This window comes from Sorex fumeus, unplaced genomic scaffold, assembly GCF_029834395.1.
Source record: "Sorex fumeus unplaced genomic scaffold, SorFum_2.1 ptg000083l, whole genome shotgun sequence".
Taxonomy (NCBI): domain Eukaryota; kingdom Metazoa; phylum Chordata; class Mammalia; order Eulipotyphla; family Soricidae; genus Sorex; species Sorex fumeus.
The window spans coordinates 13621037-13643341 of record NW_026606140.1 but is presented as its reverse complement, the minus strand read 5'-3'; the positions used below and the strand labels follow the sequence as shown (position 1 = coordinate 13643341).

The following is a 22305-nucleotide window of genomic DNA, read 5'->3' as shown; positions in this document are numbered from 1 at the left end:
TTCTTGGTACCAATACAATACAGTATTCTTGATACGAATACAAGTAATTGGTATGCCAAACCAATGTGGCGTATTTGATATGCCAAACACAGTAACAAATCTCATAATGGAGACGTTACTGGTGCCCGCTCGAGCAAATCGATGAACAATGGGAGGACAGTGCTATAGTGCTACCAATACAACAGCACCATTAAATGTGACTAATTAGGCTTAGCTTAAGGGGTTTTTTTTTTTTAAAAAAAGGGAGGGGGCGGAGGTAACCTTATCATGCCTACATTCTAAAGAATTAAAGTTTTCTTATTCCCAGAATTAAGAGAGAGAAGAAATTTGTCCCTTTATTCCTTTTTTTTTATCTTTAAAGCTCCTTGAGCTGATTCACAGTGCAAAAATAAGCCATTTCAATTTTTACAATGAATCATCAAATGTCTATTACAAAAAAAGTAAAGTGAAGAAATAAACAGATGTTAACACAGTCCTTAACTTTCCAAACATATTTAATGCTCTACAACTTCTGATGACTTAAAATGTGGACGATATTGACATGGACAAAAATGAGACTTTTAATCTCTGCTACTCAGCCTAATTTAGTTAACATTTGTACACTTATCTCTATAAATGTAAGAGGAAAGCTGATATGCTAAGTGTAAGTGGTTTCACCAAGCAGTTTGGCCTTGGGGCCAGAGTGAGAGAGTACAGCAAGTACTGTGCTTGCCTTGAGAGAGACAGACCTGGGTTTGATTCTTGGCAGCCCTGAGACTGCCCTGGTCCCCTGAGCCTGCCAGAAGAAAGCCCTGAGTACAATAGGTGTGACCCAAAACCAAACAATACCCAAAAATATCAATTGACCTGCAAGTCCTGGAGACTCCGGAGCATTTACGGGAAGGCAGTAACCCTTCCTCCTCCGTCTGGAGGAGAGCCAGGCAATGCTCAAGGGAGTCACCCGCAGCCTTGCCCATGCTGAGTTTGGTCCCTAAGCTCCCCCCAGTGACGGTCCCTGAGAACAGAGCCAGGAGTCCTTCTTGAGCACCGCCAGGTGTGGCCCCCAAACAAAAACACAAAGAGATCTAGTCTCTCAGCAACTTGAAGTTTACCCTAACACTGTATGTGACCAGATCTCCGGAACTGGTATTTCTCAACTGCAAGTTACCCATGAGCAGCAATGACCCAGTTCTCCCCCTTCCCATCTTAGTCCTCATCCCCCATCATTCTACCCCCGTGGAGATCTTTTATTCACTGCTTTAGGAAAGTAACATGTTTAGGAAAGCTTAGCTATCTGCAGTCCTGCCATGTAATAAATGCACCTCTCCTCACCCAAAGTGCCCAAGACCCTCTGCCACTATCACTGTTCCTTAGTTCACTCTTCATTCCCAACTGTCCCCCTCACCCCAACTGGTGATCTCCCTTTTGAAAACCAGGGCTTTCATCATTCATTACTATCTATTCCCTTGCTTGTTTCTCTGTTACACAGCACTCTTAAGCATGCAACTTAGTAACACATATAGTAACAACCCTGCAAAGGGGTAGTGTTAAAAAGAAAAACTGACATTTAGAACACATCTGAAAATCAAATGAGGTCTTTAACTTATTAAAAGTGGTAGCACTGTCACAGCAGCACTGTCCTCCCATTGTTCATGGATTTGCTTGAGGGGGCACCAGTAACGTCTCCACTGTGAGACTTGTTATTACTGTGCTTGGCATATCAAATATGTCACAGGAAGCTTGCCAGGCTTTGCCATGCAGGCGAGATACTCTCGGTAGTTTTCTGGGCTCTCTGAGAGGAGCGGAGGAATCGAACCCAGGTCGGCTGCTTGCAAGGCAAACGTGCTACCTGCTGTGCTATCGCTCCAGCCCATTAAAAGTGGTAGGCTTTAAAATTAATTTCTATCACAAAATTTATATATTTCCCTAATATTTTATTTACTGAAAATCCTTTATATACTAAGGAAATTTCGAAATATTGTCCCATCTAATACGCACAAAAATTACCATATAAGAGTGTATCATGCTTGTATTGTGTTTTCAAAGTTTCCCAGCCAAGACTTTATTTACTCTGCAGCTCCTGCCAGCAAGACCCACATTAAACTCCTATAAATAATCTCATTTCAGCTCAAGTGTGATGAATAGCCTCTCCTGAGTGACTAGACTGCCAATTAAAATGAGCTCAACTATAACAACAAAGATTTTAATACAGGAAATATACTACTCAACCAGGCAGGCAAAACCCACCCAATCTAAACAATTTCTGAATTTTTTCCATGAAGGAAGACTGTTTAAAGTGTCAAAAATTTCACAAGTAATTCATATTCATCATTAAAATAGATTACTGATAGGAAACAAGCCTTATTTTAGTTCCCAGATGCTAATGTAACTTCATATTCTAAAAGGGAAAGAATTATCCACGATGACTTCTCCATCTTACACTTCCACCCTTTCCACTAGGAATTTCCCCATGTTCATTTGCTTCCCCTCTTCGTGGAGGCCAGGGGCCTGTGGCATGCGGGATGCTCCTGGCTGGCACTCACCTATGACAGCCTGCTCCGGAGACGTGGGAGGGGTGAGCGGCATGCCACAGTTACTTGGGTCTTTCACAGCGCTGAGTCCCTGCTGCCCAACTGTGATATGGCCTCCGGCACTGACAATGCTCTGAGGAACGGGGATGTCGTTCTGAGAGATCAAAACGAAGGCTGAAGGATAAACCATCCGAACACCACCTGGAAAGAAGGAACGAAACACTGCACTCAAGACTGCTAACTTTGATATTCCTGAGAGTCAAAGTCATTAGGTTCTCCAGAGAGCGATACGTTTCTAAGTCAAGGGCCATGTAAGCACGTGTTGAGACAGTATGACAACAGCACTTGTAATACAGGGACCATTGGTGCTCCAGGCAAGATGACTACTCCACATGCACCACTGGGTCAAGAAAATTTTTTTTAAATGGGAAAACTGTGAGTGTTTAAAAAAAAAAGTCAGAATGATTATCTTCTTAAATTGTAAGATAAAGAAGATAGCAAAAAGTTCTTCAGGCAAAATACTTTTTCTTACCAACAATGACTTCCACGGCCACAGGGAAATCATCATCATAGCCCAACTCCTCCTCTTCTTTCAATTCTTCTTTCTTTTTAAGCACCATTGGGTAGAAATACTGCCATTCCTCGATTAGTTTGCGAGTGGCTGGGTCTGACATCTTGTATGCTTGGCCTGTTAGCGTCCCATTTAAGCCATAAGGACTTACCAGTACTAAGGGAAAGAGAAACATGTTAGAGCCCAGCGGAATAAAGGCCTACCTAAATGCGGCGACTCAGGGTGTCATGACAGTATAAAGCATAATGTCACACCACGCCGCTCGTTCTCTATTTTCTAACCCCTTCTATTTATTCTTTCAATTTTCTTTTCTCGCTTTGGTAGGGATCAAAGATCTCTCACATGCATAAAGACCTCACTTTACCAATGAGCCACATCTCCGGTCCCACAATTCCTTTGAAAGTCTAGCTGCTTTTTCCCCCTTCAAGTTTCCCATTTACATGCTTTTATTTGTATGACTCTCAACTCACATCAATATTTAAAGATGGAATCAATTGGATGAACTGTAACAAGATCTATCAACACATGTCTATATACCATTACATGTACTTATCTATTTAACAACAGCTCAAAACATACAAATACCTAGTCTTTAATGATAGAAATCATTCACTACACCCCCAGCTTGCCTAGAGGTTGTATATCCTGATGCAATAGGAGTGAAAAGGCGGAGCGCCAGGTGAGTCTATCACTTCAAATCCCACCCATCAAACAAGTTAGCAAACAAAATCGATGACTTGATGGCTGGAGGTGGGAGACGGAAACTGACAGAAGGGAATCCCAATCTCCCTCTTCCCTCTCCCCTCTCTCCCTCTCTCTCCATCTGCCGACGTGGACTGCAGGATCAGACATGGCTCATACAGGCCCAGACTCGGGCAGGGACAGAGTTTGAGCACGGGACCTTGCCCACAGCGCCAGGTGGCAGATTGAGACTTACGGAAAGTCAGGTCAAGATGTCAGGGGACCGCTGGGTGAAGTCTGGGAAAAGCCCAGGACACGATTTCAGACTAGAAAAGTGTACACTGGGCAAAGTGGTGTGGGTAGACCTGGTCTTCATACACAGGAGGGGAGAGGACAGTGCCCAAAGGGACTTACAAAGCTGTCTGTGGATGGGGCAGCCCCAGGACCAGGATGAATGACATCGCACATGGGTAAAAGGAGGCCTGGATGTCCAGGGAGGGACCCGGACCAAACTCCTTAAACTGTACGATAAACTCTAGCTTCTTTAGTTTCCTAGTTTTGTAAATCTTTCATACAATTCTCAAGTACCCACCAACTCAGGAAAAATCCACTTTTGTGGTAACGCCCTTAAAATGGTTGCTGAGATTTTCTAAATATCTGAGTAATTTAAAAATATATAAACAAGGGGCTGGAGCAATAGCACAGCGGGGAGGGCGTTTGCCTTGCACACAGCCGACCCGGGTTCGATTCCCAGCATCCCATATGGTCCCCTGAGTGCCGCCAGGAGTGACTCCTGAGTGCAGAGCCAGGAGTAACCCCTGTGCATCACTGGGTGTGATCCAAAAAGCAAAAAAAAAAAAAAAAAAAAGTGTATATATATATATATATATATATATAAATATATATAAACAAACTTCCAGTAGCAGAAAAATCTCAATGTAGATATACAGAGATTATATTTTAATTAGAAATTTAAATACTAATCTTAATAGATGTTACCTCCAGATCTACATTCCTGGAGTCATGGAGCAAATGTAAAAGGCATTCACTTACACGATTTGTCAACTGCTCGCTGAATTACAATTTTGCACACCTACATAAATACTGGGCATCATCAAACTAGTCATCATACATGCAAGGCTGTGCGCAAGCACTGAACTTTCTCCTCAGATGGATCATCGACTTGAAATATACTTACTGTACAAAGGGAACATTCATGATTTTATTTAATGAAACTTTATACAAAACCCTGTTGTGCATGGGAGATCCTCTCCTCCCTGTGAAATGGTGGCCTTTGCCTTCTTCTGCAGTAGCTGACTGTGCTCAGCTTTGAAGTGCCCCTTGAAGATGGCGTCTTCATCAGCTAGACATGCGTAGGTCAGTGGCTATCCATTTAGAAGAAGGGCCTGCGAGCCAGGTCACCACCATTTACTCACCTTGAAATGGTGCAGGTGAAGACTGAGCCATGTGTATATGCTCCTCATTGATCAAATAAATTGGCTGGTGTTGGGCAATTTCCACACTCGTGCAGACATTGCTTTCCCCATGAAGGAAGAATGTGAAAGCACAGGACAAATGCTCACTGGAAAAGAAAGATGGAGAAACTCAATTCTACATTTTTGGGAGGTAGGGAGGCTTGATACAGGAAGCAAAGATGCGAGAAAGGTACTTCATTAACCATACAACAATTTAGCCTCGAATTTCCAACTGGATATGGACGAGCTCGGTAGCAAGAACCTGTTCACAAACTAAAGCATCCAGGTAAATTTGAGGAGTGACTTGTTGCATTGTATAATTTTGAAAGCAACTGTGCAGAATTCTTCCTCCTTCTTCTGCAAACTCCCCGTGCGTACCCAATATGCCAAATACCAGTAACAATGATGGGTCTCATTCTCCTAAAGAGCCTTGAATATAGCACTTTCTTAAAAATCTCAGGGCTAGGATGAAGGAGACGTTACTGGGGCCTGCTCGAGGCAATCGACGAATAACAGGATGGCCGTCGTGATTCATGATTCTTCTGCATTAAGTTACCTCTGCCTATAAAGGGAGTTTATATGGCTATAAACTCTCAAGAACAGAAAAAGCAGCATAACGTTCTGCTTTGGTTTCCACCTAGTGGTGCTCAAGGGCAACTCCCAACTCGGCGCTTGGCAGGGCTCACTCCTCAGCAGGGCTAAAGGGACCACAAGTCACCAAGGATCAAACGCAGGCCTCCAGCATAAACAAATATGTATCTCTCTCCTTAAGACTTTTCTACTTACTCAGGCACCAGCATCCAAATTCTAGGAATAATGACAAGAAACTTGCTTGTATGGTAGAACAGAAACAGCATATTGATACGCTTTAAAGTATTACATAAGGTTAAAACAGTTGATTAAAAAAAAAAAAGATGTTCAGGAGACTGCTGTATATAAATTCCCAATAAAAATCACTAATGCCTCTAAACGCATATAGGCATCTGTTATACAGGCACCTGTTAGTGCCAACAGTAAAAATGTGCTGTCCTTTATGAAAATGACCTTTATGAAAAATCAACATATAAAATTATGCTGGCACAAAACTGGGCAATAACATAGCTTTACTAATTGCAGGCTGGTAAACATTGTATATATAAAATTCAGAGGATGTATTTCAACTGACATATTTATGCTTATTATCTCACATAGTAAAAAGTATATTTTTTAGGTGTTTTGAGGTTTTGTATTTCTTAGAGGGGCCACTCTCAGCAATACTAGGGCTTAGCTCTACACTCCAGTATCTCTCCTGGTGGCGTTGGGGGGGACCACAGGGGTATCAGGGATTGAATCTGAGTCAGCATCACAAAAGGCAAGCACCTCGCCCACCGTACTGTCTTATCAGCCCCTTCAGCATATTTATTTATAAAACAACAGAAATACAGACAATGAAGGAATTCACTGGTTCCCGATTTTTCATGAGAACAACTGCAACCATTATTTACCTACTGACTAGCAAATGCAGAGAATAGTGCAAGCAGCCTGACGTGGCACTGATTAAAGCATGATCCTTGCCCTGTGGGGGCATATGCTAACCAAACATTGATAGAAAAGCCTAGCAATAAGACAAATAAATAGAATAAAAACCAGATTAATAGGAAGTTCAAAGTGTATTGAATTTTTTTTCCCAATTTGGAAGGTCCAGGTAAATTTTAAAAAAGCAAGAACAGATGAAAATTGAGTTTCAGAAATGGAGAGAGATAACTGAAAAGAAAGCGCATGAGGTAAGAATAGACAAACACCCCTAATTCCCCCCCTCTCCTCCCCAGACACATAGTTTGTAAATTCTAAAAGGAGAAATGACTTGACATAATAGGAACGGTATCAAAGAATCTGAAACAGAAATCAGGTCACCATTTGAGAGGCTAAATTAAGGTTTGATTATATAATATCAGTTAAATGTAAGTTTTGATGAAAATTTCAAAATAGCATGCATCTGATTTTACTATATCCCAAGATATAACAGAAAAGCACAAATAGAAAAGGTAGGAATTAGACCAATGATCTAATTTGATATTGGTAACTTAAAAATTTTTTAAATTAATTTATTTGGTTTTGGGGTCACATCCAATGATGCTCAGGGGTTACTCTTAGCTCTGCACTGAGGAATCACTCCTGGCGGAGCTCTGGGGACCATATGGGATGCTGGGGATCAAACCCAGGTCAGCCATATGCAAGGCAAATGCCCTTCCCCGCTATACTATCACGCAGACCCCCGAATTATATTTATGTACAGGAAAAGTATGGAATTATGAGAAAAGAAGCCTTACTTTCCTTCTTTAAACCTTTAAACTTATTTTTGCCATTGGGGACTTGAGGGGGGTGGAATGGGACAAGTTGAGCACTGGTTTGGCACACAGAGCTATAGAAACTACTCCCAGGTCTGTGCTCAGGGGCTACTCCTGGCAGTACTGCATGCAGCCCACGCAGTGCCAGGAATCGAACCCACAACTCCTGCATGGAAAGCACATGCTCAGTCCACTGAGTCATCTCTTCCAAAGTTTCTCAGTTTGACTTTCTTAAAACAAAGTTCTTAATATTATCTAATAAGAGTTTTTTATGTTACTGATTTTTCCCTGTAGAATCTAATCATTAAAATATTTTAATATTAAAACAATAAGGGTCAGTCAGGGATACAGCTTAGAGTGAGAGCACTTGCCTCACGTGTGTGAGGAAGGACCTTGGTTTGCTCCACAGACACACACAAACACACGTATAAGATGAGAATATTATGGGCCAGAGAGATGGTATCCTGGGTAGGATGCTGCCTCACATGTGGCACGTATCGATCCTCCAACTGACTCATTTCTCATGGTAGAAAGTTAGAAACCCAGCGATTCCCAATACCCAGCTCCGCTAAAGTCTTGGCTTCCCTATCTCCATTATGGTCCCCAAAGTATCTACAAAGCTCTTTCTCTCATTTCCTATAAATATGGCTTAAGTGTATTTTCTTCAGCAAGGTTTGTCTTCAACACACATATAGCCCCCTCCCACTCCCCCCACAGCACTCGTGGATCAGATTTAAAAAAAAAAATTCATCAATAGGCTCAATCCCCAGCACCACTGCCCTGAGCCCTACTGGAAGAGATTCCTGAGTGCAGACCCAGGAATAAGCTCTGAGCACCACTGGTTGTGCCCCTGAAAAAAAAAAAATCGGTTTCATTCTAACTATTCAGTCACTGAAATTACACAAAGAAAAAGAGGTATAGAAATCTATAAGGAGTAATAACTTTGTGTCATATAATCCAGAGAGAGCCCAGCAAGCTCCCCGTGACGTATCCGATATGCCAGACACAGTAACAACAAAGTCTCCAATGGAGACGTTACTGGGCCCGCTCGAGCAAATCGATGATCAACGGGAGGGCCTTTACCTTACCTTTTACTCTACAAATATAAGATAGACAAACAGAAAAAAAAAAAAAAGACTAACAGTTATGTTCCCATACACTATTTAGAAAAAAACAGTACAAGATGTCCCATTTGCAATAGCAATGAAAATTAGAGGCACCTATAAAATAAATTAATAAAATATATGCAATTTTTTGAATAGGTATTCATTATTGGGCATGGGACCAGTATCACATAAATTACAATTCTCCCCAATCTGATCAATAAATTCAGGGCACTTTCAACTGATGTGCCAAGCAGGGCTTTTGACAAACTCTAAGGTTTACATATAGAATATAGTCAATAGTCAATGAATTTTGAAAAAGAACAGAGCAAGAGACTTAAGTATCAAGATTTATTACTAAGCACAGTAATTATAACCTGGTGGTAATGACCTGAGGACAAAAGCCAATGAAATAGAACAGAGAACTCAGAAATCAATCCTCCAATTGATTCATCTCTCACGGTAGAAAGTTAGAAACCCAGTGAATCCCAATACCCAGCTCCATTAGTGTCTCAGCTTCCCTTTCTCCATTCTAGTCCCCCGAAGTATCTACAAAGCTCTTTCTCTCATTTCCTATAAATCTTGTGTAAGTTTTTTTTTCTTTCAGCAGGGCTTGTTTTCAACATACATAGCCTCCCTCCTGCCCTAACACCCATGGATCAGATTTTTAAAAATGCTCATCAATAGTAAGTTCCACTTTTTTTTTTTTTTTTTGCTTTTTGGGTCACACCCGACGATGCTCAGGGGTTACTCTTGGCTCTACACTCAGGAATTACTCCTGGTGCTGCTCGGGGACCTTATGGGATGCTGGGATCAAACCCAGGGGCAGCTGCACGCAAGCAACGCCCTACCTGCTGTACTATCACTGCGGCCCTAGTTTCACTCTTTTATGTTCTACCTGTCAGTACTGGGAAAGAAGCAAGATAAAAGGAAAGGTTTGGAAGAAAAGAGGAGAGGAGAAAGGAAGAGAGGGAAGAAGGGTGTAAAGAGAGGAGGAAGAGGGTTGGACAGAAGGAGTGAGGAGTGGAGAAAGAGGAGCGGGGAGAGAGAGAGGCAAGGAGAGACAAAGGGAGAAGGAAGAACAGGAGAGGAGGAAGGGGCTGAGGAAGAAAGAAGAGGGACTGAAAGTGAAAAATTTTACACTGTGTTTATCATGGGCTGGAGCAATAGCACAGCGGGTAGGGCGTTTGCCTTGCAAGCAGCCAACATGGCCAACCCGAATTCGATTCCTCTGCCCCTCTCGGAGAGCCCAGGAAGCTACCGAGAGTATCTCACCCGCACGGCAAAGCCTGGCAAGCTGCCCGTGATGTATTTGTTCTGCCAAACACAGTAACAATTGTCACAATGGAGACGTTACTGGGCCCGCTCGAGAAATCAATGAATGGGAAGACAGTGACAGTGACAGTGCTTATTATGTAACTCTCAGTGTTTTCTTTTTTAAAGTCACATCCACATCAAAGATCTTGAGAACCGACTGGAAATTATAAAGCACAGTGAAGAAAATTTAGGCTGCACAATCCAAGATTTGGAACACAAAGGCATGTTCAATGATCTGATACCCCTGGCAAAGGCAACAAAATGAAAAATAAATGGGATACATCAAATTAAAGAGTTTCTGTATGTATGGCAAAAAAGAGACAGCTGAGACCAAAAGGCAGATAACTGAATGGGAAAAAATATTTGAGCCAATACATTTGATAGAGGATAGGTATCCAGGATGTATGTACTCACAAAGATGGAGTGACAGGGCGAAAAAGAAAAAGAAAAAAATTCCAAACCCTATCAAAAAATGGGGAGAAGAAATAAACAGACACTTTTCAGAGGAAAACAGATGGATGACCAATAGGCACATGAAGAACTTATCATCAGAGAAATCCAAATCAAGATGATAATGATATACAATCTAACACCAGTGTGAAAAGCATATAGCAAAAAGAGTGGGAACAATCTGTGTTGGCGGAAATACGGTGAAAATGGAACTATTATCCACTGCTGGGGGGAATGTTGTCGGGCTCAAGCCCTGTGGAAAACAGTATGAGGGTTCTCAATAAACTCAGAATTGAGTTGCCAGGTGACCTAACAATTCCACTTTGGAGTATCTACCCTCGAGACAAAAAACATTCCAAAAGACATATGCACACCATTATTCCTTGCAGCATCTAGCACAACAGCTCAGAGACAGGATCAACCTAGGTGTCCAATGACGTCAATGGATACTATGCAGCTGCAAGGAATGATGGAATCATGCCATCAGCTGCAACCTGGCTGGAACTGGGACTTACGTCGAGTGAAGTAAGCCAGAAGAACAAACACAGGATGATATTACTTATCTATGCTATACAGAATAACCGGACGAGAAAACACAATGTAGTGGAGGGGGGATGCCTAGATCACCCTTGACTCCAGAGTACAGAGAGGAGACTGACAAAGGAGGAAAGAAACTGAGGAGATGGGGGAGGAAGAAGATGGGACATAATGTGGGAACAGGAGTCCTGCGTCCTTGGTATACCAATGATGGGGGAGACTAGTACAGCTACGTAACCAAAGCACAGACTCAACAACGCTAAAAACATGAGATCTAATCTGCAACAGCCACTGACTCTGAAATGTGTCTGTCACGGTGGCAGGTGTGGGGACAAGGTGGGGGGGAGGGCACTGAGCAGAAGGGGGCGCGGGAACAAGGCAGAGGGAAGTCGACACAGGCGATGGAATTGGCGTTAGAATACTCATCTGTCAATAACTTTGTAAATCACAACCCTTTAAATAAACTATTTTTTAAAAATCACATCCACAAGTATAATTATAGTATTGAAAAACATTTATATAAAGAACTGTATAACTTTTTGTTCTATGGCTTTAGTTACCTGTTTTATTTAAAAATTAATGTGAGGATTTTTGAAGAATGCAAGTAAGCAAATGTCAGAGCATCATTTTATGACTGAAAAACACTGAAAAACACCTGGACTTTTTGTATAAGAAATTTATTCATGAAAGCAAAAGTGTCCTATACAAATATCAATAAGAAATCACTGTAGCAATTTATTAAACCTTTCAAAATTAAAAAAAAATCTTACTTCAAGAATATAACATGACTTAGGGAGGCTTATTTAAAAATATCACTTTGTGAGAAATCAAAGCTATCGATTCCTACTTCACCTTGGGGCTTCCTAAATCACTCAGGTTTAGGCAACATATTTATATTTTTCTGAACCATAAATCATTTTTTATGTATTTACCACGCTAGAGAAACCTTTTCTATCATTTTCTACTATTCAGTGTTATTGCTAGATAGAACACAGACTCACCTCCCAGGCAATCCGTGTGAGAAACCTGGAAAGGAGATCGCTGTGAGGGCTGGCGCAGCCTAGCACGGCACTAACCGCCCCCCCCTCCCCCCCCCCCCCGCCCCGCCACTCAGCCTTAGGAGGAGCTGGACGCTTCCAAACAGACCTATGCTTAAATCTGAGCCGCTCTTGGCACAGAATGGACTCCCCAATCCTCCGTCTCCGCACTCCTCTCCTTTTCCACGACTCCGTCCCTCAGATCCCACGGCAGGCTGGACATTCCCAGACTTCACCATGTGTACCTCAGAGCACTGATGTGTTGATCAGTTTCAGTCCCTCTGACAAAATTTTGTGAGGACATAAATCATATTAGATCTATCATTTTAGAATCCACTATTTACCATGATGTTTAGCATGGGGAGATCTTTGTAGGTAATTTTCGTGACACTGTGTACCTTTCCTCTAAAATTTCCGACATTTACTAGAAGACTCAGAAACAAAGTACCATCCTGGGTCATGAGACAGGGAAGAAAGAGCACACTAGGTATTTTGTCAGGAATAAGTTATGGGCTACCCACCCCCGCTCTTCAGAATTTATGACAGTTCCTCTAACCTTTTTTCCAGAGGGAAAATTATTATTATTTTTAATAATATTTACAAAATTATAATTATTGCTTTCAACACCCAACTATTATCTGACATTCTGTCAGATACGCTTGAGGCATCACTGAGAGCTCTGGAGAACAGCATCTTATGACCTTTAGGGGACCCCAGGGAGTTTAAAGTCTCTGGACTAGAAAGGAGACGAGCATATAAAACTAAGAAGTAGCCATGTACATAGGGGTCAACAGGGCATTCCGTCCAGGAAGTGGCAAGAAGGAATTTGGTTAATTTACTCTATCATCCACCTAAGTAGCATGGCCAAATCAATCCTCCAAAAACACATTTGTAGCCAAAATCTATACTCTCTACTGTGTTTCATGTCACTGTTGCCCACAACCCAGAGAGAAAAGAACTAAGCCCCTTCTACAATTAGCCTTCTTTATTCGGGTGTGACCCACTTGCTTATTAAGTGTGTGTTTGTTAGTATTTAAAACCCCACTTCGTTGCTGGAGCGACAGTACAACAGATAGGGGGTTTGCCTTGCATGCAGCTGACTCGGGTTCGATTCCGAGCATCCCATAGGGTCCCTCAAGCACCGCCAGGAGTAATTCCTGAGTGCAGAGCCAGGAGTAACCCCTGTGCATCGCTGGGTGTGACCCAAAAATAAAAATAAAAACAATAAAAAAACAAACAAACCCACTTCCCTGAATAAACCCTTAGTGAAGGTCAATGTGGAACGGGTAATACTTGGGGCATTTCTCATCAACATTTCCATTATTCCACACAAGTTTCTACTCATTCTCTCTCAGATCCTATCCTTCATGGTTCAATATCATATTGACCACCTCCATAGAAAATTCCCCCATTACCTCTTTGGACGGGTACCTCTTTCTGCTCTGCTATTTCTTGTTTCGTATTCATACTAACAGAAAAACTCATTTAATCCACAACTTTTACTTAAGAACAACCTCCTTATGCCAGACATTCTGTCAGATTTAACAGAGATAAAACCGATTCAGCCGGGAATATGTCCCAGGTTCAACCTAAAGAAGCAGCTAAGGGACATTTTATAAGGTTACTAATAAAAATACCTTGAAGATTTTTTTTCTGTTTGTGTGTGTTGGGACCCACACCCAGCAGTGCTCAGGGCTTTCTCCTGCCTCTGTGCTCAGGGGACCACAGGTTGAACCTGGGTCTGCGCCTGCGAGGTGGATGCCCCGCGTGTTGTACCACTGCTCCTTCCCCAACACCTAAAATTTTTTAAGGGACAAAAGTAGAGTAATAGAAGTATGGCACCTATCTGCATAAATATAACAAGATCTCAAAGATGTTAAAAGTGAAAATATGAAGTAAAAATCAGAAGACGGAAATTTCTGGTAGCATAAATAGTCAAACTTCTACTCTTTATCAAATTTTGTAAGAAAAACACTCAGGGTATAGTTGTTATTTGTCCTCGTATTAGTTTATACCCTATGCAATGTCAAAGAGTAAGTTTATATTAGGAGTAACCTGAATCCATGGGAATGAGGAGAGGGGAGCAAAGGAGAAGGGAGGAAAGGAAGAGAAACAAAATAAAAACTCACCCCAAATAACTGTGTTTTTAGTTATTTCCAAAAAACTGTACTTTATGATTCATTTGGCACCCACCCATCTCCCCACTTTTCTCTTGATAAAAACTCCTCCAGTGGCTCTGTAGGCAAGATGACTTGAGGACATGAGCACAGTTTCCTGCCTGTTGGCTTGTTATCAATCAAGCTTGCTCTAGTCGTATTTTTTAAGAAATAATAAACAGGAGAGTAAGTTTTACTCTTTTGACGAGAATTCTCCGATGTACAATAAGAAACCAGCTAAATCTCAACAAAGAAACATGGTTTCCTCTTTGCAGTATCATCTCTTGCTGTACTCACATATCCCATCAAAAGCCCACCCCAAGTGGGCCCCGTCAGAGTTTGTGCTGGTCTCTATCATAGCTCACGCCAGCCAACAGTCCCTGAATGGTGAATGCTGTTTTGGTTTATAACCAAAGGTTGCTTTTCTGTGGAAAGTTCATCACAAGACGAACAAGCCCAATCGATGTGCATGGTAAATGACTTCATTAATCCGCCCCTTCCTTTGTCACTGCCAGACCCCAGGTCGCACACATGTGACTGATGCGTGCACACTCTAGCTTTGCTGCTTACACACAGGGTTACTTGAGGGAACAGTGTGTTGTGGTGCCCAGGAGCCCACAGAGTCAGGCTGCACCCAAGTGGAGATGGTCTCAGGCTAATATGGCAGGCATCGGTCACCAAGCTAGTGAGTCTTTTAAAGTGCAAAGAAGTCCAACTATTCTTATGAGGTGGTAGTATGTAATTTTCAAAGACAGGCAAATAAAAGTTTGTAGGGCTTTTTTTCCCGCTTGTTTGTATTTTCAAAAGGCATTCTTTACAACTGAAACTATTTACCAAGGAAATGCAAGGGTTTGGTGGAGCCCGCATCTGGGAGGTTGGGGAGGACTTGTATAAATGCAAAGAAGGAAAGATGAGGGTTCCAGATTATTTTATTCTTTCAAAAATTCTAAATCTCAAAAAAAATTCTTTTTTACTTCTTGCATTGAGTTTCCAGAATGCAAGTATTAGATGTGCTTTCAAAATGTATTATGAATATTAATATACTCCTGTTCTTTTCAGGGGATAAGAGTGTTTTGATAACAGATTCACAATACAGAATGCATTTAGATAATTTTATCTAAATGCTTTCTGTGGTATGAACTTATTATCTTAAAATTTTCCAAGTTGTCATTAGCCAAATGTCTTGCCAGCAGTAACTTGCCCCACTCCATAGATCCTCATTTGGGAATATTCTGTTCATGCTATTTTATCATTTTCTTTCCTTAAAAATAAACCATTTACCTTGGCAACCTCAACAAAGGCTCTGCTGAGATCCTCTGCTTGTTAGCAGCACGAGCTCTCTCTCTTTGGACAGCGCTTAGCTTTCGTCTCAAACAGGCAGGATGGCTCGCGATATTCAAATAAGACTTGATTAAATTATTTTATAAAACTGAAATACTATCACCATTGTACATTTACTCACTTTAAATTAAATGTTAAGCCTGATTACAAAGGCGATGAAAATGTTCATGAATGCCAATGGCCCATAATTTTTAAGTGGTAAATATTACTTGTATTACAGATGTTAAATTACCACCGCAAATCTACTAACCATCACTCTTGCAAGACTGCTACCCTGGTGCAATACAAAACCTCACCAGTAAATAGCTTTCCTTAGTGTATGTGTGTACTGTATATTTACAAACATACACACGAATGCATTTCACACGCACTCACGTGACAAACCAGCACGTCTCTCACTGCTCTTTTCTAGCAGTACATCTGCAAAGCTAAGTCTTTCCCAGCAGTAAATCTGGCACTGGGGTAATTGCATTAGTTCTTCCCGGTCACAAGGGTCCTCTCCTGGCACTGTGCTGATAACAAAGCAGCTGCAAAAACAGTGCCCTAGTGGCCTAAGGACTTGATGTTTCTCCCTGGGTTCCTCACCAGAAGCAAACGACATGGAGAGGCTCTGATATCCTTAACAGAAAGGCTGAAAGTGTTAAAGGTTTCCATCCTTAAGGTACGAATGGTATCACCTACGTTTTAAGAGGCCAAAATGCACACAAGAGCACTCTAGATAGTGATTCATACTTGAAGATCAGAAGCCAACATACACAAAATTTGAGAACAACAAAAATCTCCTCATTAAATCTCATGGGGTCATAAAATTGGGTCACAGATTAGTCACGGTCGTCTCTGGACAACCTTTTGGAAATCTCATGGGTGTTTCCAGCTAAAATAAAGGTTTGTGTCTGGAAAGACAGTACAGCAGGTAAGGTATTTGTCTTGCACGTGGCTGACCAGGTTTGACCCCCAGCACCACATATGTCTCCTGAAGAGTGACCCCTGATTACAGAGCTAGGAGTCCGCGCAAAATACCTCCAGTGTGACTCACTTTCACAAAACAGATTAAAACGACATTTATTTTAGATAACCTGTAAGCATCAAAGAACTTTTTATCCTTATTTAATGACATGCATGGATTCTTAAAATACAAAGCAAAATTTTTTTCATCTAGCTTTTTTTTTAAGGAAGAGAATAACAGACAAAACATTTTTTTTTTTTTGCAGGGAGGGATAGAAATAATGGAAAAACCACACTTTTTTTCTCTTTGGCATTATAAAGGAACTACATGTACGAGAACAATAAAGGTCAACTGATACTGAAATATCTAGGACTTTATCTTTTTGCCTCTATACCCGAGTATAGTCCTTTCTTCATTGTGACAATCTTCCCAAGCTACCAAATAAATCTGTAAAGTACATCTTAAAGTCATAATTTTTTAAATGTATTTTATAAAATAATCAACCACTATGATAGATTTCTGCCACCAAAGGAGAATTCTGAGTGGCAGTTATAGCAGAGCTCTTGCCAACTTGAAAGAAAGGTAGGGGACAGACCTCTGACATCTGTCTAGATTCCCGAACCCAACTTGCGGTGGAAGAAATACACTGCCAAAACAGTATAAAGCAGATGGGAACTGCAATATGCTGCCATTCATCAGGTGAACACCCCCAAGTAGCACTTCACCTACTGGGTCAAACAAACAACAGGAAGAAAGGACAGAGAAGGGGAAAGAAGGACAAAACAAAGGACAAATAGGAGGGAGAGAGGGAGGTTGGGAGGGAGGACAGGGAGGAAGGGAAATGTGATACTACTGGTGCTGCATACGCAGTCATTTTTCTTAAATAAAGTGTCATTTCTCCACATTCCACTCCTGGACTCTCCATCACATGTGAGTAACGGCTGGTGGTGCTATTTTTTCCTGCCTTGTTATATAAAAATAGTATGATATCAAAATTATTTTATGCTGCTATTCTCAGGAATAGGATTTTTTTTTAATCATTGTCTGGAATAAACAAAGCAGCAGGGAAAACCTACCTCTTCATATGGCTCCATTTCAGATATAACAGCTGATACTCAATGTGGCCTGGCAAGTTCTTTAAAGGCTTTCTAACATTTGGCATTAGCTTACCAGAGAGCAGGGCCTTTTATACTCAGCATTGTTGTAAAATGTCTCATTCACCAGTGCTCAAAGGCGGTCACAGTTTTTCTGGCCAAAGGAAAATGAAAGTGATGCTGATGCTTATTTGGTAGAGTGCTCCTGCCAGAAGGTTTCTCTGCCTGCCCTTCCAAGGCACAGGCCTTGCCCAGTGGCTAGGTTTTCCTTCTCTTTAGTCATGACACAGCAGCCTATCAACATTGCTGTGATTCCTGCCCTCCTATCCCTAACACAGGGTAAAAATAAAGCTGATGGGTAAAACAAAAATAATTAACATGAAATACTTGTATGCATTTCTTATCATCTACTTAAAATTGTTTATCAAGAAGGCTATATTTTATGCAAGCTGGGCATAATTCTGAGCAGAATTGATATTTCTTCATAAGACAGAAAATGTTAAGCAATAAAAACATTAGACGATCATTAGGTGTTGCAAGTCTGGAAAATTTTATTTATATTATATCTATTCAATATAAGGATGACGTTAACACCTCATCCTTACATTGAATAAATATAAGGATGACAAAACAGGCCCTGAGGTGATATTGCCCCTAAAAAACTGGTGTCAGGCTGTCTAACGCACTGAAGGAAAATGATACAACAGACCTTCACAAGAAAAGGTACGGGAGAGAGTATGAGAAAAATGCAACCTGAAGTCACTGAACTGAAGAGCACGGTAGGTGAATTCAAAATGAACTCAGTCAAAGGGCTCGGCAGAAGAGACAGAAGTTGAGGAACAAATCTGTGTGCTGGAGGATAAGATTTAGTAAAAACATCCATAAAGAATGGGGGGGGGGGGGGTGGAGGGATTAGGGAAAGAAATGAAGAGTGTGTTAGAGAATTATGTGATCATTTTAAGAGAAATAATATCCGGATCTTATTACCGGAGTCGCAAAGAAAGAGAAAGGAGAGAAGGGACAAGAACTATTGAAGAAATTTTAGCTGAGAACTCACACAGCCTAAGGGTTGAATCACACAACTAGATCCAAAAATTTTAAAAGGAGTCCTCCCAAATTAAACCCAAATAAAATTCCAAGGGTAAACTGTCATTAAAATGACAAAAGTCAAAGACTGAGATAGAATCCTGAGAGGAGCAAGGTCAACGAAGAAACTAAACTTACATGTAAAGGATCCCTGGTAAGAGTCACAGCGGCGCTATCAAGTGAAATCTTATGGGCCAGAAAAGAATAGTTTGGCTGAGCAAACAAACTAGATGAAATAAAGACCCCAACAAGAATACTCTCCAGAGAAGCTGGCATTCAGATTAGAAGAAGTGACACAAAGCTTGATACTCAGTTGTTCATGGTCAACAAGCCAGTTCTGCCAAAAGCACTAAGTGCTTCCTTTAAATAAAGGCAAGACAAACTTTACAAACACAATCTCTACAGAATGATGGCAATAAATTCCTTCATCTCAGTAATCTTACTGCCAATGGCCTAAATCCACCAACTAAAGGCAGTGTGAATGGATGAACAAGAGAATTGAACCCAACATCCTTCTGCTTCAGAGACACGCCTGAGCAGTCTTGATAAACACAGGATCAAAGTAAAAGGCTGGAAAAGAATCTAACAGGAAAATCGTTACCTAAAATAGGCTGGGATGGCCACACTTGGATGAGCCAGCACAGACTTCAAATTAAATAATGTTACTTGTAGAAGGAAGGACATTACTCAGTGATCCCCAGATCTTCATCAAGAAGAGAAGACTCATCCCGAAAGTAGCAAGATCAAAAAAAGAAAAAGAAACTTCCACATAAAGGAAAATCCAGAAGATGACCAGCAGATCTATCAAAAGAAACTGTGAGCCAGTAGAGTATGGAGAGGTGTAGAACAGAAGCTCAGAGTGAACACCTCACCAAGAATACTCTATCCCGCTAGACCATCATTCAGATTTGCAGGAACAATGATGAGCTTCATGGGCATGCAACGGCTTAGGGAACTTATAGTCTAGAAACCAGTTTTGCAAGAAGTGTTAAAAGAGTTTCTCTAAAGGCAGGAAACATTACCCAACATGTGGCATTGAGTATGGCACCCACTAACAGTGCAGATGGTTGGACTCTCTTGAGAAAGGTATGTTTACCCCTAGCTGGCTAAGGATCTATACATTTTCAATAATGAATTAACATCATACTTATATTGGGTAAGACTACTTAGCGATCAATCATCACAAACTGGCTTCGATTAATTTATTTTCTGATAATTCCATTTGCCAGTCCTTATGTTTTCTGGAACAAGTAATGTGAAATAAATTTGTTATATGCTTGCCAGACAGGCAGGATTGGGGGTGGAGACGAACCTGGGGACATTGGTGGAAGCAGCAGTTCACTGGTGGTGGAACTGGTATAGATCAAACAATGCAAAAAGAATCAGTAAGAAAACACTGGCCTTAAAGGAACAAAGAGAAGAAATGCGTCTCAGAGATGTGTATAGAACTCCCCACCCCCAACAAAACCAAGCACACATTCTTCTTCAATGCACTTGGGACTGTCTCCAAGACAAAACACATGCTGAAACACAAAACAGGTCTCCATAAAAATCAAGAGGACAGAAATCATATCAAGTACCTTCTCAGACCACAATGTTTTGAAAGTGAATAATTAACCACAAACAGAAAGATGGGTGAAACTCAAAGGCTTGGAAATGAAACAATTTACTAATGAACAACCATGGATCAAAGAAGAAACCAAAGAATAAAAAGATTCTTGGAAACAAACAGAATGAAGACATGAGTTACAAAAACATATGGGACACAGCATACGCTGTTCAGAGCAATGCAAGTGTGCGTGAGGAAACATGGGAAGGCCCAAATAAATAACCTAACTGCACATCTTAAGATAGAACAAAAAGAACAACAAAGGAAGCCCAAAGGAAGCCGGAGGGAAATCAGGAAACTGTGCCGAGGAGGTTCGCTCTTCAAGTCCTTTGACTCCTAGAACACAGATCTCGCTTGTTTGTCTCTACTTTCTTCGCTTATTTCCACCTGGAGAGGCCCATGTTCTCTCTTGAACACACACTTCCCCATTTCTCTCCCCTCACATCTTTCTAGATAAGTTTCAGTTAAAAACTACCGTGCTAAAACAAACAAACAACAACAACAAAAAAAACCCTTCACTGTCTCCCCTCAAAACTATCTTTTAAAGAGCAGAACACATACCTTGAATAACGAAACTCAATAAAATGAATTTATTTGGATCAAATTATCATCGGAATGAATAACTAATTTTTCTAATTAGTAATCGTACCTATGAATCTGATTAAAGATCACAATCTTTACAATAAATAAAACATTGACACAATCTACTTTTTAAAGGCTAAGATTTCCATTTAAAACATACTTCCCTGTTTATAATGCTAATAAAGGTAGGGGTGAAACATGTTAGTCACTGTATTTCTGATTCAGGCTGGTTCATTTATTCAAGGACAAGCAACTACATACCAGTTTTTTCCCTCTGAATTAAAGTCAGGATTTGAAACTACCTGTATTCTATCAACCAGTCCTCATCATCACGGTCCTCATCACTGTCCTCCCGTTGTTCATCGATTTGCTCGAGTGGGCCCAGTAACGTCTCCATCATGAGACTTGTTGTTACTGTGTCTGGCATATCGAATACGCCACGGGGAGCTTGCCAGGCTCTGCCGTGCGGGCGAGATACTCTCGGGAGCTTGCCGGGCTCTCCGAGAGGGGCGGAGGAATCGAACTTAGGTCAGCCATGTTGGCCACTTGTAAGGCAAGTGCCCTACCGCCATGCTAAATGGAAAAAATGTAAGTATTTACCCAATAGAGGGCAATCAGAATAATTAACACTATACAGAGCATGGACAGTACCATTGTTGAACAAGAGACCAAAAATTTGTCTGCGAATGAATTTCTATTACATACAGTATTAAATTAAACTACATTAGATTGAAAACAATACTTATACGCGGGACGGTAGAAAAGGGGACTTGAAAAGAGAAAGAGAGCCAGGGATGTTTCCAGGTGCTGTTAAGATTCTATTTCTTGATCTGAGTGCAAATTATATAAATGTTCCAAAACTGTGAAAAACTCATACATTTTGACTAAATATATGGCACAATATAAAGCTATACAGGATCCAAGAATATGGCTCATAGGTGGAACAAAGTCCTGAGTTCAATTCCCAGCACTGGCCACGCATAGAGGAAAATGGGTGAAAAGTGCAATGTGAAAGAAATATATCAATGTTGATATTTGGGACTATTAAAAATAATTACGTAAAATCTGAGTTACACAGTCATAAATATTTGGCATTTTATCTGTGATAGAATAATGGTTTCCAAAAATATGATTCCCAATTATCAGACACTAATTCCCATAAATGTATATATGTTACGCTTCAGAGCAATGAAGAAATAAAGTTAGAGAGTGCAAAAACAACTGACATTAAAATAAGGAGATTATCTGGATGATCCAGTGTGTTCAATGCATTTGGAAGAAGTCAGAAAAACCAAGTAACTGAGTGTCGCAATGTAATAAAGATGAACCAACCACTGCTGACTTGGAAACAGAGGAGGGCCACAAGTCAAGGAATGTGGCAAATTCTTTAAAAATTATTTATTTCAAGTTTACTCTTCAAATAAATTTACTTTTTTGATTTTTAAGTTTTTCCATTTTTATTTTTTAAAATTTAATCATTCTG

The 22305-nt window shown here is 40.8% G+C and overlaps 1 protein-coding gene across 2 annotated transcripts in view; it reads right to left on the bottom strand.

Annotated features, from left to right (window-relative positions):
- Window positions 1-22305, bottom strand: part of MED13L (mediator complex subunit 13L) — a 288194-nt gene that overhangs the window by 53750 nt on the left and 212139 nt on the right. For both annotated transcript variants that reach the window (XM_056131013.1, XM_056131014.1), the window contains exons 5-7: window positions 5199-5344; window positions 3043-3237; window positions 2523-2711 (exon numbers count right to left, since the gene is read on the bottom strand). In XM_056131013.1, the coding sequence (XP_055986988.1) occupies window positions 2523-2711; window positions 3043-3237; window positions 5199-5344 (530 nt within the window). The remainder of the gene's footprint in view (window positions 1-2522; window positions 2712-3042; window positions 3238-5198; window positions 5345-22305) is intronic.